This window comes from Chiloscyllium plagiosum, unplaced genomic scaffold, assembly GCF_037043375.1.
Source record: "Chiloscyllium plagiosum isolate Xiang-an unplaced genomic scaffold, Cpla_swu_hap1 HiC_scaffold_22, whole genome shotgun sequence".
Taxonomy (NCBI): domain Eukaryota; kingdom Metazoa; phylum Chordata; class Chondrichthyes; order Orectolobiformes; family Hemiscylliidae; genus Chiloscyllium; species Chiloscyllium plagiosum.
Window position 1 is genome coordinate 46,651,873 of NW_028270160.1, and position 15,517 is coordinate 46,667,389.

Below are 15,517 nucleotides of genomic sequence, written 5' to 3' on the forward strand. Positions count from 1 at the left end.
GAATCTGATTACTGTGAATATTGAACATAGTGGAAATTTAAGCTTTCCTGCATCCTTTTTTTTAAAACTGAAGTTTTCTTCAAACAGTTTTTGGGAAGAAGACGAGTTGATGGGTGAATAAAATGTAGCTTTTGAACTATTGAACCTGAAATGCTTCAAGCTCATTCATAAAGGTCATCCATTCCAGCACAACCTTGAGTGCTTGATGGTTGAGCCAAATTTGTACATAACAGGGACGTTTTTAATTTATTAAATCGCAAGGCAGTATCATTGCTTTGTGAGATGCTTGTTTTGGGTTTCTGGTAAGAAATAACAGCATGTTCCCCTGCAATTGCAGAGCTAGTGCTGTGGCACAGCAGGAAGCTATCTTGCCTCTGAATCTGTGTGTTTAAACTGCATTCCTAAGGCCTGCACACATAAATTACATTGAGAGATCACTCCAGTGAGAGTTACTAATCTGGCGGAAGTGGTGTCATAATGGCAATGTCACTGGACCATTACTCCTGAGGTCCAGGCTAATACATAGAGACATGGAGTTAGATGTCATGGGGGTGAATCTAGTGAAATTTAAAAGCAAACATTGTTGTAAAATGCATCTAGTTTTCTAATGTCTTTTCAGGAAGAACATTGGCCATAGTCACTTGGTCTGGCTGACATTTGACTCCAGACTCATAGCAACATGGCTGACATTTAATAAACGTGCTGTGGCCAAGTCACTTGGTACGAAGGCCCGTGCCAGAAGTGAATGAAAAATAAGAACCTTGAGTGCTAGGACTAATGAGTAGGTGGAATCTTAAATGGAAGCGCTGGCTACCTTTTTCAGGGGAACATAGAAGATTCTGTGTCACTATTTTGAAGAAGGGTAGGCAAGTTCTCCTCAGAACCCTGGGCAATATTTATCCCTCACACACCATTAAAAGCAGATGTTCTGATCGTTGCCTCCTTGTTGTTGTGGGAAGTTGCCACGTGCTAGCTGGCAGTTATTTCTGACACGATTACAGTAACTATGCTTCAAAAGTACTTTGTTGGCTATAACTCACTTTGAGATGTCCTAAGGTCATAAAAGGTTCGATATAAATTTAAATCTGTGCTACTTTACAGAGGAAGGGAGAAGGTTTTTAAAAACACCAGACTGGGAATTATGCAATAAAGCAGACATTTATTTGATCCAGCAATAAGATCACAAATAAATGCTTTGAAAATGAAGGCATTGGCCTGCAAGGCTATTAATATTAAACTATTCTAAACAATCATTATTTCATGTCTTGCAATACATCTGGCCAAATTGTAGCTGGACACAAATTGAATCCAGGCATCCAATAATGAGGCCAGAGCGAAACATACCATATGATTCAGAGGTTTCCTTTTAATTCTGAAAGCTTTTCATCTACTTGGCATTTGAGAGCCTCGTCATCGAGTACTTATTTACCTCCATTGGCTATCTGTCTGTCTGACTGTTTTTTCATCAAGATCCTAGTGGTCTTCTCTTTCTATACCTTATCTTCTTCCATACTTTTATTTCTGAAGCACACCAACTCCAGTGAAGAAAACTTCAGAATCGAATCGAGTGTTGTAAGTTGAACTTCTGTCTTTCTGCTTTCGTCCACAAGCAAACAATTCCAACTAACACGTTTGTGTGAAGTGGCATTGTTCAGGCTCCTTTGACTTCTTGCCATGGCATTTGATTTTGTGATGTTTCCATACCTGAGGCCTGGTTGGACCCAAACTACACCTGATGAAAGTGAGGAAGGAGGGAAAGAGGGAATTAAAATATCAGTGGAATCTGTAACTCCCCATTTACATCACACTCCTGCCCCACCGTCATTTTGATTCCCAACTTTCAGGTGGGACCATTGTTGAGTTTCATGGAAAATGTCCCTGACACTGGTAATTGGTGATAGGACTTCCTGGAGAGCAAAGAAGAAAATCCAGAGCAGGGAAGGCCCATTATTTTGTTCTCCCCCTTCACAGTCTGTCTTCAAGTCAGTGCAGGGAACCATTGACTGGGTCCTGATTGGCAGCCTCCTCCCTCCCGAAATCCAACTATCGCTGGCTGCCAAGTGAGGAACTGATAGGAGGGTGGAGTTCAGGCACGTAATCAGGCCAGCTATGATCTTACTGCTCTCTTGTGCAGGCTCAAGGGGCTAAATTGTCTATTCCTGCTCCTATTTCTTAAGTTCTATCAGTAGCTTCAGTATCAGATGGGAGAAACCACGAGAGATGGTAAAAAGGGGTGTTTGCTGTTTTGCTATGCATAGATTCCAAATTTTAGACAAGAAGTCTGCCTCAAAGATGTCTTAACATGTGACATTCTGGAAGAAAAGTACTCACCTCACCTTCAATCAGGTTCTCAAGTGCAATTGAAGCATGGTAGTGTGTTCAGTCAATCTGTTATATGTATGTAATGTACAGTAATGTCACTAAGCACAGAAACCAGATTTATCACAGTAAAGTCTGTTATACCATATAATGTAAATAGTTAGTGCTCTAAATAAGCTTCAAGACATCTATCTCAACAACAACCCAGTTTTTGTGGTAACATGTTATCTGAGTGAATATATAGAGCAATACTCAGATCATATACTGGCGGTGGTATTTGACCGAAGAAACCATGTAAGTTACATCAAACCCAGAGATTCTTTGTCAATCTCCCAGAGAATTCCCTTAGAAATTTTAGCTGTATTTATTTGGTTGTGGTGTGAAGTGCTGAGTAAAGAGTAATGTTCAAAAGTATATAACACCTGGACCTCTAAAGGGAAGGCCACAATCTCCAGAGGCTATTATACCTCATTCTTCTGAATAATTATCCTCCTGAACCCATCACTAATATCTAAAGCTGGGAGTGCGGGAGCCTGGGGTTGGAAATCCCCAGTTTTGGCCTGTTTGCCTACCCAGTTGTCCTTGCTTGAAGGGATGGGAGGCCGAGTAGAAACATCCTGTGTTAGGTTGGGCCTAGCATATCCAAAATGAGTCCGAATTCTGCAAATACATTTGCAGAGCTGCAGTAGGATGATATAGAAAAAGAAATCATTATTCTGTGGACTGTGAGAGTAAAAGCTAGTCCAAAATTGAATTAAATATTATCTTAACATTTTGTTTTGATTAACACTTGCCAGTTTGAATGTATTGTCAGGCAACCTTAACCAACTGATTCTGCACAGTCATGAAGCTGACATTTAATACGAAGCTTGTTTGTTCCTATATATTGTTTTGAGTGAGAGATCAGAGAATCACACAAGTGACCCAACACAGGAGGAGGCCACTTGGCCCATCAAGTTCTCACTGGCTCTTTAAACAAGCATCATTACCTCATGTCAATCTCCAGCTTTTCTCCCCATATCACTGCACACCATTTCTGTCCAACTAATCATCCATTTCAATTAAATCAACATTTCAATTAAATCTGCCTCCATCACATTTCCAGATGGTACATTCTATGCCTTAAATACACGCACTGTTGAAGAATTTCTCACCTTGCAATTGTTTCTTTTGCAAATCACTTTAAATCTGGGTTGTCTGGTTCTTGATCCTTTTAGATGTGGGGACAGTTTCCTACTTTCTCCATCCAGTCCCCTCATGATTTTGAAAACCTCCATCAGATTTCCTCGTAAATGCCTTCTCTTCTACGAAAACAGTCCTAACGTTATCAATCTTTCCTCATAACTGAAATTTCTCATCTCTGGATCCATTCCCATTCATCACGTCTGCACCTTCTCCAACGTATTAACACCTTTGCCGTAATGTGGCAGAACTGTAGCTCAGGGCTACGGTATTGTAGATGGAAATGTGTTGCTGGAGAAGCGCAGCAGGTCAGGCAGCATCTAGGGAACAGGAGAATCGACGTTTCGGGCATTAGCCCTTCTTCAGGAATGAGGAAAGTTTGTCCAGCAGGCTAAGATAAAAGATAGGGAGGAGGGACTTGGGGGAGGGGCGTCGGAAATGTGATAGGTGGAAAAAGGTCAAGGTGAGGGTGATAGGACAGATTGGGGTGGGGGCGGAGAGGTCGGGAAGAAGATTGCAGGTTAGGGAGGCGGTGCTGAATTTGATGGATTTGACTGAGACAGGCTGGGGGGAGGGGAAATGAGGAAACTGGTGAAATCCGAGTTCACCAGTTTCCTCATTTCCCCTCCCCCCAGCCTGTCTCAGTCAAATCCATCAAATTCAGCACCGCCTCCCTAACCTGCAATCTTCTTCCCGACCTCTCCGCCCCCACCCCAATCTGTCCTATCACCCTCACCTTGACCTTTTTCCACCTATCACATTTCCGACGCCCCTCCCCCAAGTCCCTCCTCCCTATCTTTTATCTTAGCCTGCTGGACAAACTTTCCTCATTCCTGAAGAAGGGCTAATGCCCGAAACGTCGATTCTCCTGTTCCCTAGATGCTGCCTGACCTGCTGCGCTTCTCCAGCAACACATTTCCATCTCTGATCTCCAGCATCTGCAGACCTCATTTTCTCTACGGTATTGTAGCTCAGGGCTAATAATTGACTTTTAGTCATCTTATCACTTGTGATGATGCTCAATGTGGCTTCCTGTCAACTGTACTACTTGAGAGAAAATAGTTTCTTGAATAACAAATCAAATTAGACTGATCTCAAGTAAATATTTAACATTGCTTCATTATGCCATTGCACGTTTAGACTGCATCTCTATGTAAACTAATTATGAAATTACAAGTGTTGTTTATTAAATAACTACCCTGTGTGGCCTCTGTATGCTGCAGAAAAAATGAATATGGAATAATCCCTGGTTCTGTATGCTTGGTTCCTGCTAACAGGACATGGAGTGGTGCTTGTGCCTAAAGTCTGCAGTTCATTGACTCAATTCCCAGCCGCAGGAACTAGTGAGATGGAAATAAGAGGAAACATGTCACTGTACAACTCTCGTCTCTTCTTAATTGTACAGGTTCATTGTCGGAGATCTGTCTGACTCAGAAAGCGATTCCTTTGAGCAGTCCAGTGAGTGGGATCTGAGTGGGTCAGAGGATCAGCAAAAAGCATTCTGTCATGAGACGGAACTCATTCCTTGGTATGTGCTGTCCATCAGAGCTGACATCCATCAGTTCCTACTGCAAGGGGCCACAGTCATACATTATGACCAGGAGGCTCACCTCTCGGCACGCTGTTTTCTCAAGCTGCAGCCTGACAACTGTACTTTAACCTGGTCAAAACCGCCTACAGCCAGCCCAGCCAGTGCGAAGGTCAAGAGCCTGGTGTTGGGTAACAGTGTGGACCTCTGTAACAGCAAATTTCAGCCGTATGGGCACATAGCTCTAAATGGACTGGTGGAAGGTTTCTTGGACATGTCTGCAGTGAAAGCTGTCTATGTGGGACATACAGGAATTGATCTGAATACTGTATGCATTCAGAATAAACTTTGCCATATGACACTTGAGGACAATTGTGTGACGCTGCTCTATGGGGTCCATACAACCGATAACCGTTTGTTACACTTTGTGGCTCCCAAGTACACAGCTAAGATGGTGCACGATGGATTACAAGAGTTAATGTCAGCTGTGCGTAAAATGAGGAAGTTCCCTGATCAGAGACTGCAGTGGTTGAGGAAGCAGTACGTCAGCTTATATCAGGTACGTGTATGGGTGTCATGTGTGTCAAACCTTTACATCAATGTCAAACAGCATAGACATTCCTATTGGTGACAAAAATGAACAGTTAGTATGTTCATAAAATGTTGGTGTTAACCTGTTTACCTTATATTGATGAAAGAATATCATAGTGTGTATACTTCAATGCAAGAAGTATACGAAATAAGGTAGGTGAACTTGCAGCGTGGGTTGGTACCTGGGACTTCGATGTTGTGGCTATTACGGAGACATGGCTAGAACAGGGACAGGATTGGCTGTTGCAGGTTCCAGGATTTAAATGTTTTAGTAGGGTCAGAGGTGGGGGTAAAAGAGGGGGAGGTGTGGCATTGCTTGTCAAAGATAGTATTACAGTGGTGGAAAGGACGATGGATGAGGACTTGCCATCTGAGGTAGTTTGGGCTGAGGTTAGGAATAGGAAAGGTGAGGTCACCCTGTTAGGAGTCTTTTACAGGCCTCCTAATAGTCCTAGAATCATTGAAGAAAGGATAGGGAAGGTGATTCAGGAGATGAGTGACAGTAATAGGGTGGTTGTTATGGGGGACTTTAACCTTCCTGATATTGATTGGGAAAGCTATAGCTCAAGTTCGTTAGATGGGTCAGTGTTTGTTCAATGTGTGCAGGAGAGTTTCCTGACACAATATGTAAACAGGCCAACAAGAGGTGAGGCCATACTGGATTTGGTTCTGGGTAACGAACCAGGCCAGGTGTTAGAATTAGAGGTAGGTGAGCACTTTGGGGATAGTGACCATAATTCGGTGATTTTTACTCTCGTGATGGAGAGGGATAAGTGTGTACTACAGGGCAAGAGTTATAGCTGGGGTCAGGGAAATTATGATGCGGTGAGGCATGACTTAGGATGTGTGGCTTGGAAAAGTAGACTCCAAGGCAAGAGTGTAAATGATATGTGGAGCTTGTTCAAGGAGCAACTATTGAGTGTCCTTGATAATTATGTACCTGTCAGGCAGGGAGGAAAGGGTCGTGCGAGGGAGCCGTGGTTTAATAAGGAATTGGAATCCCTTGTTAAATGGAAGAGGGCGGCCTATCTCAAGATGAGACGTGAAGGTTCAATTGGGGCGATTGAGAGTTATAGGGTAGCCAGGAAGGACCTGAAGAGAGAGCTAAGAGCAGCAAGGAAGGGACATGAAAGGTCCTTAGTCGGTAGGATTAGGGAAAACCCTAAGGCTTTCTATAGGTATGTTAGGAATAAAAGAATGACTAGGGGAGGAATAGGTCCAGTCAAGGATAGTAGTGGGAAGTTGCGTGTGGAGGTGGAAGAGATTGGGGAGACACTGAATGAATACTTTTCTTCAGTATTTACTCAGGAACAGGGCATTGTCGTCGATGTGAATACTGAGTCACAAATAAGTAGAATGGATGGCTTTGAGGTATGTAGAGAAGAGGTGTTGGAAATCCTGGAAAAGGTGAAAATAGATAAGTCCCCTGGGCCTGATGGCATTTATCCTAGGATTCTCTGGGAAGCAAGGGAGGAGATTGCAGAGCCACTGGCCTTGATTTTTATGTCCTCTTTGTCTACAGGAGTAGTGCCAGAAGACTGGAGGATAGCAAATGTGGTTCCCTTGTTCAAAAAGGGGAGTAGGGATAACCCTAGTAACTATAGGCCGGTGAGTCTCACTTCTGTTGTGGGCAAAGTCTTAGAGAGAATTGTAAGGGATAGGATTTATGCACATCTGGATAGGAATAATGTGATCAAGGATAGTCAGCATGGTTTTGTGAAGGGCAGGTCGTGCCTCACAAACCTTATTGAATTCTTTGAAAAGGTGACGAAGGAGGTTGATGAGGGGAAAGCGGTAGATGTGGTATATATGGATTTTAGTAAGGCGTTTGATAAGGTTCCCCATGGTAGGCTACTGCAGAAAATACGGAGATATGGCATTGAGGGTGAGTTGGAGGTTTGGATTAGGAATTGGCTGGATGGAAGAAGACAGAGGGTAGTAGTTGATGGCAAAGTTTCCTCATGGAGTGCCGTCACTAGCGGTGTTCCGCAAGGATCTGTTTTGGGACCATTGCTGTTTGTCATTTTTATAAATGACCTGGAAGAGGGGTTAGAAGGTTGGGTGAGCAAGTTTGCGGATGATACGAAAGTCGGAGGAGTTGTTGACAGTGAGGAAGGATGTGGCAGGTTACAGCAGGATATAGAGAAGCTGCAGAGCTGGGCAGAAAGGTGGCAAATGGAATTCAATGTAGCTAAGTGTGAGGTGATTCACTTTGGGAAGAATAACAAAAAGATGGGGTACTGGGCTAATGGTCGGATACTTGGTAGTGTGGATGAGCAGAGGGATCTTGGTGTCCATATACACAGATCTCTGAAAGTTGCCACCCAGGTAAATAGTGCGGTGAGGAAGGCATATGGCGTACTGGCTTTTATTGGTAGAGGAATTGAGTTCCGGAGTCCTGAGGTCATGATGCAGTTGTATAAGACTCTGGTGCGGCCGCATCTGGAATATTGTGTGCAGTTTTGGTCGCCATACTATAGGAAGGATGTGGAGGCACTGGAACGGGTGCAGAGGAGGTTTACCAGGATGTTGCCTGGTATGGAAGGAAGATCGTATGAGGAAAGACTGAGGCACTTGGGGCTGTTTTCATTAGAGAAAAGAAGGTTTAGGGGTGACTTGATTGAGGTGTACAAGATGATTAGGGGGTTAGATAGGGTTGACAGCGTGAACCTTTTCCCGCGTATGGAGTCGGGTATTACAAGGGGGCATAGCTTTAAATTAAGGGGGGGTAGATATAGGACTGAAGTTAGGGGTAGGTTCTTCACTCAGCGAGTCGTGAGTTCATGGAATGCCCTGCCAGTAGCAGTGGTGGACTCTCCCTCTTTATGGGCATTTAAGCGGGCATTGGATAGGTATATGGAGGATAGTGGGTTAGTATAGGTTAGGTGGGCTTGGATCGGCGCAACATCGAGGGCCAAAGGGCCTGTACTGCGCTGTATTCTTCTATGTTCTATATTCTATACAATTTGTTCATTAATATTGGTAACTTTATCTTGCATTCATACATACAAGTTCTAGATTTCACCATTGAGAGGCCAAACTATCTGTTTTTATGAACAGATTTTCACATTTATTTATTTATGATGTCTCAGCATCAAGTGTATAAAATGAAGTAAACTTCTCAAATACTGAGCTTAGCTGCAGTCACACTCATTCTTTCATCGAACTAGTTTAATATTTCATGGTGCATGAATTTAGAAAATAGAGTAATCTTCTGAACAAGGTGACGTCTAACTCTTCATAATATCCTTTGTGTTCCTTTACTGGGAATTTTTAGAAGTTCTTTGTTATGTTGTGGAGATTCAAAGTACTGATAGGAAAAGAGGGATTTGACGATATATAAAACTGGTAAAGCACTGGTATTCTAACAGTCCAGTACTAGATTTTTAACCCACAGTGGAACTAACTAACTGAAAAGGAACAAAACCAGAAATTGCTGGAAAAGCTCAGCAGCTCTGGCAGCATTTATGGAGAGATATCAGTTAATGCTTCGGGTTGACTGACCCTTCCTCAGAACTGGAAAGGAGCTCCTTTACAAGTGATCAGTGGTTAAAAGGAAAATGGAGACTCATTAGTCCTTTGTTAAGAGAAATGAATAAAGGATAAATAGCTAGGTTAAAATTAAGAGAGGTATTAAATGGGGCTGCTGGCAGACCTATGTTTATACTTCTGCTTATAAACTCTCAAAGTGTGGTGAATGTTTGGAAATCTCTTCCAAAAATGACAGTGGATGTTGGCTCTGTTGTTATCTTAAATCTGCGATGGATAATTTTCTGTTACACAAAGACATTAAGGGATATGAGCCAAATTAAGCCACAGATCAGCCATGATCTCATTGAATGATCGAACAGGCTTGAAGAACTGTTCCAATATGTAAATGTCCCTGGCGGATAAATATTAATTATTAATTAAATTGTGAATTCCAATAAATTCCAATACCAAGTTATTAATTCCAATGGCCCAATTAGGAACGAGCAATGAGCATTGAGGTGCTCGCAAAAGTATTTTAAAGAGAACACAACAAGCTTTTCTTCTGCATTGATTAGAAGCAAATTAAATCCGTTCCAGTCACAATGCAATCCAAATAGGAGCCACAAATGCTCAAGTGACTCAGAGGTTGTCAAAGAGAAAGTTGAAAGAGAACGAGTCATGAATCAGCTCAAGTCCTCATCGACTGTGTTGTTCTGGTCAGGAGATATTTGTAATAATGTTCAGGATAAAATAGTGTAATGATACTAATGCCCTAGACCTGGTGTAGAGAAGGCAAATGATTTTTGAGGATATAACAATGAAAAGTTGCTTGTTATATGAAAGAAAAGCTCTTCAAAATGAAGCAGCATGCAATGGCTTGAGAGTCATTTAAGATATTGTGTAATAAATAAAGTTTGTGTTAAGCCATTATTGAAGAGGTGCATGTGTTATTGTCCAGTTTTTGTTAGCCATTATTCATCCCATTGTTTTTTTTATTCTTTTATGGGATGTGGACACCATTGGCATTTGTTGCTCATCCCTAGTTGCCCTCAAACTGAGTGGCCTCCTGGCATGTTTAACAGGACATTTAAGAGTCACCCAAGTTGCTTGAGTCTGGCGTCACATGAAGACCGGACCAAGTAAAGATGGCAGATTTCCTTCCTGACAGGTCATTCGTGAAATTAGAGTTTTTATCAACAATCACTTACAAGGTTAATGCTCATCATTAGTGAGATTAGCTTCAGATTCAAGGTTTATTAATTGTATTTAAATTCCTCCGGCTACTATGGTGAGCTTTGAACCTGTATCCCTGAAGATTTGCCTGGGATTGTTGATTACTATCCAGTGTCATTACCACTACATTGTAGAGATGTACTGAAAACAACAAATACTGGAGATCACAGCAGGTCAGGCAGCATCCACAGAAAAAAAAACAAACTAAGTTTCAAGTTTAGATGACTCTTCATCAGAACTTTTTGTACTTGGTATTTAGAACTTGCAATCGAGGAGAAGCTTTCCTGTTTAAAGAAAATGGTACTTATGTACCAATGTGAGAATTGTTGATGCTGGGGCATGGAAGTTTTTCCAGTTTTGAATCTCTACTCCTTGCATGAAGTACTGCCCAGTGTAAAAGGAAGCCTACTCTACTTAGGGTCAGCATGGACCTCCAAGCCTATCTTACAAGAGCCTATCAACCCTGTCAAGTGTGAGGTTGTCCATTTTGGAAGGACAAATAAGAATGCGGAATACAGGGTTAACGGTAGGGTTCTTAGTAAGGTGGAGGAGCAGAGGGATCTTGGGATCTATGTTCATAAATCTTTGAAAGTTGCCACTCAGGTGGATAGAGCTTGTAAGAAGGCCTATGGTGTATTAGCGTTCATTAGCAGAGGGATTGAATTCAAGAGTCGTGAGGTGATGTTGCAGCTGTATAGGACCTTGGTAAGGCCACATTTGGAGTACTGTGTGCAGTTCTGGCCGCCTCATTTTAGGAAAGATGTGGAAGCTTTGGAGAGGGTGCAGAGGAGATTTACCAGGATGTTGCCTGGAATGGAGAATAGGTCGAACGAGGATAGGTTGAGAGTGCTAGGCCTTTTCTCATTGGAACGGCGAAGGATGAGGGGTGACTTGATAGAGGTTTATAAGATGATCAGAGGAATAGATAGAGTAGACAGTCAGAGACTTTTCCCCCCGGTACAACAGAGTATTACAAGGGGACATAAATTTAAGGTGAAGGGTGGAAGGTAGAGGGGGGATGTCAGGAGTAGGTTCTTTACCCAGAGAGTGGTGGGGGCATGGAATGCACTGCCTGTGGGAGTGGCAGAGTCAGAATCATTGGTGACCTTTAAGCGGCAATTGGATAGGTACATGGATAGGTGCTTAAGCTAGGCCAAATGTTCGGTACAACATCGTGGGCCGAAGGGCCTATTCTGTGCTGTATTGTTCTATGTTCTCTGTCTATGTTCTATGTTCTAGCAGTCTTTACAGCATCAGTGTACTTGGTCATCTACTACAGTAGGGAGAAAGTGAGCACTGCAGATGCTGGAGATCAGAGTTGAAAAGTGTGGTGCTGGAAAAGTACAGCCAGTCAGGCAGCATCCGAGGAGCAGGAGAATCGATATTTCAAGCATAAGCCCTTCATCAGGGCTACTACAGTAGCCATCCGCTGGTCTTTAAGAATCTCAATTCATGGCAGTCTATGCTATGGTAGATCCCAAATTTAGAACTAGATTGAAACTACACTGACTAGCTGGTCAAATTTCTTGAGAATGATCATCTATAAAATGTTAAATCTCACATGGAAATATATGGATTGAGCATTATAGATGAGGCTTTCTTCCTTGTAGTTTAGACTGGATTTGAACCTAGAGCCCAGAAGGTCTGGAATGTTACACACTGCGCATCACAGAGGATTCTGTGGTGGCTGTTCCACTTTTGCCATAAATCAAATTGTCACTTAATGTATTTATAACAAGAGCTCAATATTACAATTGTGTTACCTCATCTGAGAATGGGTCCCACATAATAGTGCTGTAATCTTCAAAGATTTGAGTAAATATCTTAAACAATCAGAACTCAACTGCGCATATGATTGAGATTTAACTCTATGGGAGATTTTTGACTTAATTTTCATTTTTAGTTAAAAATCTTTTCTCAAACTTAGACTGGAATTAATATATTTTAGGAGGGGTATGATTTTTCCAGATAAAATCATTATACTGTGCAATAAGAACAAAGCAGAAAATGCTGGAGAAACTCAGCAAGTCTGGCAATTTTGTGAAGAGATAAACAGTTAACATTTCAATTCCAGTTAGACTCCTCTTCAGAACATGACTTAGCCAGACTCAATCATGAACGAATATAATTATGATGGCTGTCGTAATCTAAAATGTTCAATCTTCTAATCAAATCTAAGCACAGGATCACGTTTTTAATAACAATGTTTCTTACAAATTCCATCCATGTCACAATGAGATGACATAATGTGCAAATCACTTAAAGTTCTACAAGATGGGAAGAGAGAGGAAATTATTTATAGAAAGAACGTGTAGTTGAGTCTACTAGAAGATTTTGGAGCTAAGCTTTTGGAAAATAGTTAATTTATTTTTTCACTTCATATGCAGTTTTGAATTAAATCAATACAACATCATAATGTCATCAGCTAAAGACCGAACCAAGGAAGTTAGTACCTGAAAGGATTAGTTGATACCATGCGAGAAACTCCACCTACAGGATATAATTGACTGTTCTTGGGAGGAGCTAGGCAATGTTTTAGTGGCTATCTGAAGTGCTAAGTCTATGTAGCCAAAGGTAATGTGTACTTAGTTTCTTGTGAAACATCAGGTTAGAGAAGACTATCAGGTAATTCAGAAGTCACATAACTAGCTATTAAGTAGTATGGAATAAACCTGTTAGACTTCAGGTGGACATCTTTCCAGGCTTGTTATTGGCAACTTAGACTAATACTAATAAAAAAAATTAGTGGCAGTCAATTCACCTAAGACAGTCAGGTGGATCAGATGGACATGACCAAACCAGATACCAAACCATATTTGGTCTTTACCTGCAGAGCTACTAAGTGTGGGAACATTAAAGTTTGAGGGAGACCTAAATGAGTACATGAGGAAGGAAAGAACCAGAGGGGTTTGGTGCTCAGGTGAAGTGAAGTAGGATGAGTCTGATGAGCAGCATACACCCCTGTACAAACTTATTGGACCAAATAACCAGTCCTCGCACAGTAAAATTCAATGTAATTGTTGCACATATAGGAAGAAGGCAAGTTTGAAGGACCAACCTTGGCTCAGGTTATTGAGCTCTTTGGAGGCAGGCGATGGATCACGAGAAACACAACCACAGCAACTTTGAACAGAAACACTGAAAAATCCAACCTGCAGCGTAACAACACGTTGGGAATGAGCACGGCCAAAAAGATAAAGAAATCTCTGATCAGGGTAAGGGACAGCATTGCTTGAAGTCATCAACTGTGTGTTTGTACTGGGGGAATTGATCGACAGTAAAACTTACACATTGTTATGTGCAGGGTGAAAGCGGGGACATCACTGATGAGGAGACCAGTGCACGTAAGAGCCGAAGCTGCAAAGAATCCCGAGCCAGGAGTGGTTCTGACCCTGCAGACTTTGATGAACAGGAAGAATCAGGTAACTAGTTTCTACTGTTAATATCTGTTGTAAGTTGCACTGAGGTGGATTGAAAGCAGAAAGCTCATTATTGAACTGACTTTATTTGCACCTCCACTTCTTTCCACTTCAAAAATTCTACATTAAACTGTAAAACAGTAGTGTACATAATTTCCTAGAATGCAAAATGACTAAACTAGTTTCAACAATGCCTGAAATTCAATAGGTTGAGTTGTGTACTTGTTTTTACTGAAAGCATAGAAAACATATATGACTGATATAACCAGTATAATTTAAATGTAAAACATTTATTTTTCCTAACACCAGAATGCATTTAACAAAATGATCATTGAACAAGACATTTTAAATAAAATGACAGATTTCTGCTGTCTTCAACATGCCTACAACTTTCCCAGCCAGCTTTTCTTTCGCAGTCTGGAAATTGCGCGGGTATCCGTTTTTGGCAAATACGTTGTATAGGTGTTCTTCTTCCTCTTTTTGCAGTTCTGGTGTACTGCAGTGTGTTGTGGCCCTTTTGAATAGTGTCTTGATGCAACTTCTTTTGTGTGTGTTGGGGTGGTTGCTTTCGTAGTTTGGGACTTGGTCTGTGTGTGTGGTTTTCCTGTATACCTTTGTGGTGAATTCTCCGTTCAGTGTTCTCTGTACCATCACGTTAAGGACAACCAACTCCCATTCCTAGATGTGATGGTACAGAGAACACCAAATGGAGAATTCACCACAAAGGTATACAGGAAAACCACACACACAGACCAAGTCCTAAACTACGAAAGCAACCACCCCAACACACACGAAAGAAGTTGCATCAAGACACTATTCGAAAGGGCCACAACACACTGCAGTACGCCAGAACTGCAAAAAGAGGAAGAAGTACACCTATACAACGTATTTGCCAAAAACGATACCCGCGCAATTTCATCAACAGATGCCTAAGGGAAAGACAATGGAATGAGGACATACCACAACCCAAAGGACTAGCCACACTACCATACATCAAAAACATTTCTGAACTGACAGCCAGACTACTGCGACCACTAGGACTCATAACAGCACACAAACCAACAGCCACTCTCAGACAACAACTCACCAGGACGAAGGACCCGATTCCCAACATGAGCAAGACGAATGTAGTGTACAAAATCCAATGCAAGGACTGCACAAAACACTACATAGGACAAACAGGAAGACAGCTAACGATCCGCATCCATGAACACCAACTAGCCACGAAACGACACGACCAGCTATCTTTAGTAGCCACACACTCAGATGACAAGCAACATGAGTTCGACTGGGACAACACTACTATTATAGGACAAGCCAAACAGAGAACAGCCAGGGAATTCCTAGAGGCATGGCACTCATCCACAGATTCTATCAATAAGCACATCGACCTGGACCCAATATACCGACCACTGCAGCGGACAGCTGGAACTGACAACCGGAAGCGGCAGATACAAATCACTATAAATGCCGGAGGAAACATCACAGAAGCGCTTCACAGGAGGCTACCAAGCACTGAGGATGTCACCTAGACAGGGGACGAAACGTCTGCGACACAAATTCCCAGCTCGGCAAACAGAACCACAACAACGAGCACCTGAGCTACAAATCTTCTCACAAACTTTGAACTATTCTCCTCATTTAATGAAGGATGTAGATGCATTGGTTCAGAGAAGATTTACTAAATTAAAACCTGAAATGGACAAGTTGATTATGAAGAAAGATTGGACAGCTCGGCTGGAGTTTAAGAGAGAACTTGCTTGAAACATAATAT

At 41.9% G+C, this 15,517-nt stretch overlaps 1 protein-coding gene across 9 annotated transcripts in view; it reads left to right on the top strand.

Annotated features, from left to right (window-relative positions):
- Positions 1–15,517, top strand: part of plce1 (phospholipase C, epsilon 1) — a 388,600-nt gene that overhangs the window by 294,672 nt on the left and 78,411 nt on the right. For 7 of the 9 annotated variants that reach the window (XM_087999009.1, XM_087999015.1, XM_087999013.1 and 4 more), the window contains 4 exons: positions 1,528–1,572; positions 4,907–5,588; positions 13,357–13,539; positions 13,629–13,746. In XM_087999009.1, coding sequence (XP_087855135.1) covers positions 1,528–1,572; positions 4,907–5,588; positions 13,357–13,539; positions 13,629–13,746 — 1,028 coding nt within the window. The remainder of the gene's footprint in view (positions 1–1,527; positions 1,573–4,906; positions 5,589–13,356; positions 13,540–13,628; positions 13,747–15,517) is intronic. The other 2 variants (XM_087999014.1, XM_043712462.2) reach the window with 1 other exon arrangement.